Genomic DNA, 4,565 nt, shown 5'->3' with positions numbered 1-4,565 from the left:
GTGAAAATTTCATGTCATTAGCACCTCTAGTAATATATTTACTGAGAAAAATGGTGACGTGTTCAATACTTATTTTACCTGCTGTATGTACATGACAGTTAGCATTAGCGTTAGCTGCCACTAATTTTCCTACCTGTTTAGTACTTTAGTGTTTGTGAAGCTCATTTTTTCAGATAGCTAATTGATGTTGGCAAAACTAACTTTTAGTTAGCTGTGCCCACCACTGTAAATCTCCCATCTGTTTGGCCTTTGGTGTTGGAGAATGTTGGGTAAAAAATATCAGAATATTATTATTATTATAGGACAAAAGTACAATTCTAGTGTGTCCCATTAAAGCTCCTTGCTTTGTTGCCTCACTTGCTGAACTTTAAAATGGATCTACTCCACATACTCAGTGTTTTGGCCTTGAAGGCAGTATGTTGAAAATAGTATTGTCACAGTGAAGCATGGTGGTGGCAGCAGCATGCTGAGGGACTGGGGAAATGCTCCAAGCTGAAGGAACAATGGATGACTCATAATATAAAGAACTTAAAACTGTTTCAAAAAGCTACACAAGTCAAAGTCTTACATCTGTATTTATCCTCCAGGTGAGCTTTGCAAAGTGAGATGATGCCGGTTTTGAAGGACAGAGTCCGGATCTTTCCTGTGCGTGCTCTGTCAAACAAACATTTCCACACATTAGAAACAACAGAAGCWGTGGGACAGCCGACACGCTGGACAAATCTCTCCTACGTGTCGTAGACGTTGAGCAGCCAGTTGAGGCACATGTCGACGCTCAGCGGCACGTTGACCAGGTGGGAGTGGCTCTGCTCCAGACGCTGGTACAGGCTGGTCAGGCAGCCCACCAGCTGGGAGATGTCCAGCAGCTGCTCGTTCTGCTTCAGGCTGTGCTGCTCGAAGACCTCGCACGCTGCCGGCATGCTCAGCAGGTCCACTGGAGACAGGAAACACTGAGTTACAACACCAGATAAAACCAGCAGCACATTTCTTGTAGCAGCTGTCAGCACAGGGGTGGAGGGCTCTTGGTTTGGGCTCCTTACAGTCAGTGAGAGGACCAGGAACTCTGTAGACTGAGGGACTCTACAGTCAAATGTGAGGCCATCAGTCTGACAGCTGTTTGAGAACACTGATCATGATGCTGCAGCTCAATGATCCACACACATAAAACATGTCAGCTCACACAAGATTCACAGGTGTAATGTTGCATTCAATGCTAGTGAAAAGCTGGGACATCTGAGCTTTATTACATTTAATGAGTTATTAGAGGCAACTTGTTTCTGACTCAGCAGTTTTTAAACCTGGTTCCAAATATGTGCACTTTGTGGACGTTAGATCTAAAGTTCTTGTTTTTTATCTGAGAAATACACTGGAAAATATGTTAATCTGTAGTTTTCACATGCAGGTTTCCTGTAGATTCTGTGGAAGAATAATCTAATCATTTAGAGCAGTTTACTTCAAACGTACAGCTGAAATAAATATGTCTAAGTGAGGAAGTAAGAATAGATTTTTATTTCTTCGGATAAATTTTCCACCGGCTCATTTTAGGTTGTTTATTTCAGCCTTACCGTCCACAGGTAAGGTATTTGGAACCCAGTAATGTAAATATAGGTTGTGGTGGAACTAATACTTTTATGTTTAAGCCAGTAATTCATGACATCCTTTAATGACCTAGGTTTTCATGACATGCTGTTCATCTGCAGACAGAATGATTAAAGTCAGAACGAGATTTGCTAACAACAGTCATTCTTAGATATCACCTTGTGTTTATCTTTGTGTTTTCCATTGACCTTGTATCAAATCTTGCTAAGATGACATAATGGTGTTTGTTAATATATATGAGGCCTCTCAAGACACAGTGGACAGTAGTGAGTAGTGTGGAGAGACAGTGTGATAGAGTTTTATTGAATTTATTAAACTTCTTAAGGTGTTTCAAATAAAGTCTTGAGGTACGTGACAAATGTATTATTCATCATGGCGTGTCCACAGAGTGCAGCAGACAGAAACTGCTCTAAAGCAGAGCTGGTAAGACAAAACAAGTCTGTGTTGTTTTTACTATTATTCACATATTAAACCCCAGCAACAAGTGTTTTGATTGGTTCCTATGCCTATGACAAACCACATAACTGATCTCTGATTTGTTGTAACATTGTGTGACTTCATTCCTACGTGTGTGAATAAAACGACTGTTCACGCCCCCAGAGGTCAGAACTTCTCTGTGCTTCACTGTGCTTTAAGCAAAGCTAAGTATTCTCAGAATTTCTCCTTTGCAAAGTGAAACAAAAAATCTTACTGGTCTCTGTTTGTCATTGTTTAATGTTCGGCGGGGTTTTGTTATGTTTTCTGTCTGAGTTCCTAGGTTAAAAAAACCGAACACAGTGACAGAGAGGAGCAGAGGCACAGAGACAGGGCAGGTTGTTCTCTGTGTTTCCTGTTGTTGCAATAAAACTCAGCTGATCATCTCACGGAGTACCTTCATTCTTGGACCACGTATTTCTGTCTTTGTTGAATAAATACTGCCATAACATAGGTGTATGTGTTTTTTACTGGGTTTAGGAGCTATAAGTCAGAATTTTTTTTTCTCAACAACCCTGTAAATGCAGCAACGCTCCGATGTCCCAGCTTTTCTCCAGCCTTGAACGTTACACGTGTGAATCTGGAGCAGACAGAAAGTTTTACATCAGATTCACGGGTGAGCTGATCCACGCTCTGATCTTTTTGATTCATTTAACTCCATACACAGCAGCTAATCTGCAGCAAAAAGACCCATATTTCTGTTTATTTTGCTTCAGATGTTATAAACTTTGAGAGATTTTGAACGAAAAAAGGAGAAAGCGGACAAAAGAGAAAATCTAGACAGTAACAGGAAGGCTGTGCTGAYCAGGCTTACTGTAGACCTAGGTTTCTTCTTTACAGTAAACCCCGGCATCTACTAACTAACACACAACATGCTGAGGGTTGACAGCAGTTAGAGGTGAGAGGACTGAGCTAACACACCTGTGGACTGACACACTGACAGGACAGACAGGCACAGACGAAGAACGCTGTGAGGACAGAAAACATGGTGCCCCGTGTGGAGCACTTACAGCACAGAGCTTTCTGCAGGCGTCTCAGCTTCATGGCTGTGCGATAGGCTGAGAACCGAACGTTGTTCAGGTCGGCTGAGGAACAAAGCAGAGTGGAGATTATCATTTTTGTTGGTGTCACTCTGGAGGGAATACATATGGTGTTAGCTCCTTAATGACTTTTTGTGTTCTAGTCTTATTTTCAACCTCGTTGACAACAATTACCCCCAGAAATCATTGTCAGCTACAAAATGGGGACGTGTTTAAAGAGTAACTAAGCCTCCTGTGGAAGTACTTCAGTTACAGGAAGAACAGGAAGAATATTTTCTCATTTTGGTTTCATCCTATGGTTCGTTTAAAATTCACAGAACTGATATGTGTTCTGTCCCCCTCTGATCATTCAGAAGACTCACAGGGCTTTCTGCCACAGCCTCGTCCCACACCACTGTGGAGGCGGAGGGGCCAGGCAGGCTGACATGTGAAAAAAAAAAAACCTGCTGCGTCGAGACTCAGTAATGAAACTGATAGTGAGGACCTTACAGAAATAAACATTATCAGATTTATTACAGAAGGTGGCGCGACACTGCAACTTTGTAGTTAGTTTGGAGACTGAATCCCAAAGAGGATGACTGAAGTAAGTTCAGTTTGTTTTTTGATACGAGGCAGATGACTGTGTGTGGCTCTTTCCCTCCCACTGCCTGCTTCAGAACTGACCAGCTTCTCCACTAAAACATGGCTCTTTCAGAAGACGCCTCGTACCGTTACTGACATGTTCTGACCACCTCAGTCCATTCAGAAGACACAGGGAGGTGAAGACACCCAGCCTTTGTACCTCTGAGCAAGGTGACAGAAACCATAATGCTGACTCCTGAGAAGGAGGGCCGGCGCAGTTCTGACAGGTTCCTTAAATCAAAATGCCACATTTAAACTTTCTGTGTGTTTTTAGTTTTTCGTTTTTTTTATGTTTGCACAGAGGAGGAAAGAGGCTGTTAAATTACGCAGCATATAATAAGACTCATCAGCTGCTTGAGTGACAGCAAGAGCAGAGAGCAGGGTTCATGCAGGTTTCAATAAGTTAAATTTAAAACCTTTAAAAGACCTTTAAAGACCATTATGACTGACATTTAAGACTAAACAGACACATTAACAGAAACATTCAAATAGTCCCAGAAATTTTAACATGGAAAGATTATTTAATTTTAATATAAGAACATTATTTGATTTTCATGAAACGGTCACAGGGCTCCAGACTAACTTTTTGCACTGGTTGCACTGGTGCGCCTAACATTTTTTCGGGGCGCACCAGCACAAAAGTTAGGTGCACTCAAATTTTCAACCACGTCACATTTAACATCAAGAGTTTTACAGGTTATTTTTTAATCACTGTTCATTAAGGCAACATTAACTCGAAAATAATTACTTAATCTGGTAAACATGAAGTTCTTTATTTGAACCAGAATTGTACAATAACTATAACTTACTGAAAAGTATTTAAAGTGATTC

The 4,565-nt window shown here is 41.2% G+C and overlaps 1 protein-coding gene across 1 annotated transcript in view; it reads right to left on the bottom strand.

Moving 5' to 3' along the window:
- Positions 1 to 568: 568 nt before the first annotated feature.
- The window catches only part of LOC106533735 (dystrophin), a gene marked incomplete at both ends in the record, with an annotated part of 132,044 nt that continues 128,047 nt past the window's right edge, over positions 569 to 4,565 (bottom strand). Inside the window, 3 exon segments of the mRNA XM_014030160.1 lie at positions 569 to 654; positions 733 to 934; positions 3,084 to 3,158. Coding sequence (XP_013885614.1) covers positions 569 to 654; positions 733 to 934; positions 3,084 to 3,158 — 363 coding nt within the window.

The sequence above is a fragment of the Austrofundulus limnaeus genome, unplaced genomic scaffold (genome assembly GCF_001266775.1).
Source record: "Austrofundulus limnaeus strain Quisiro unplaced genomic scaffold, Austrofundulus_limnaeus-1.0 Scaffold1010, whole genome shotgun sequence".
NCBI lineage: Eukaryota > Metazoa > Chordata > Actinopteri > Cyprinodontiformes > Rivulidae > Austrofundulus > Austrofundulus limnaeus.
This window is presented reverse-complemented; position numbering and strand designations above follow the sequence as displayed.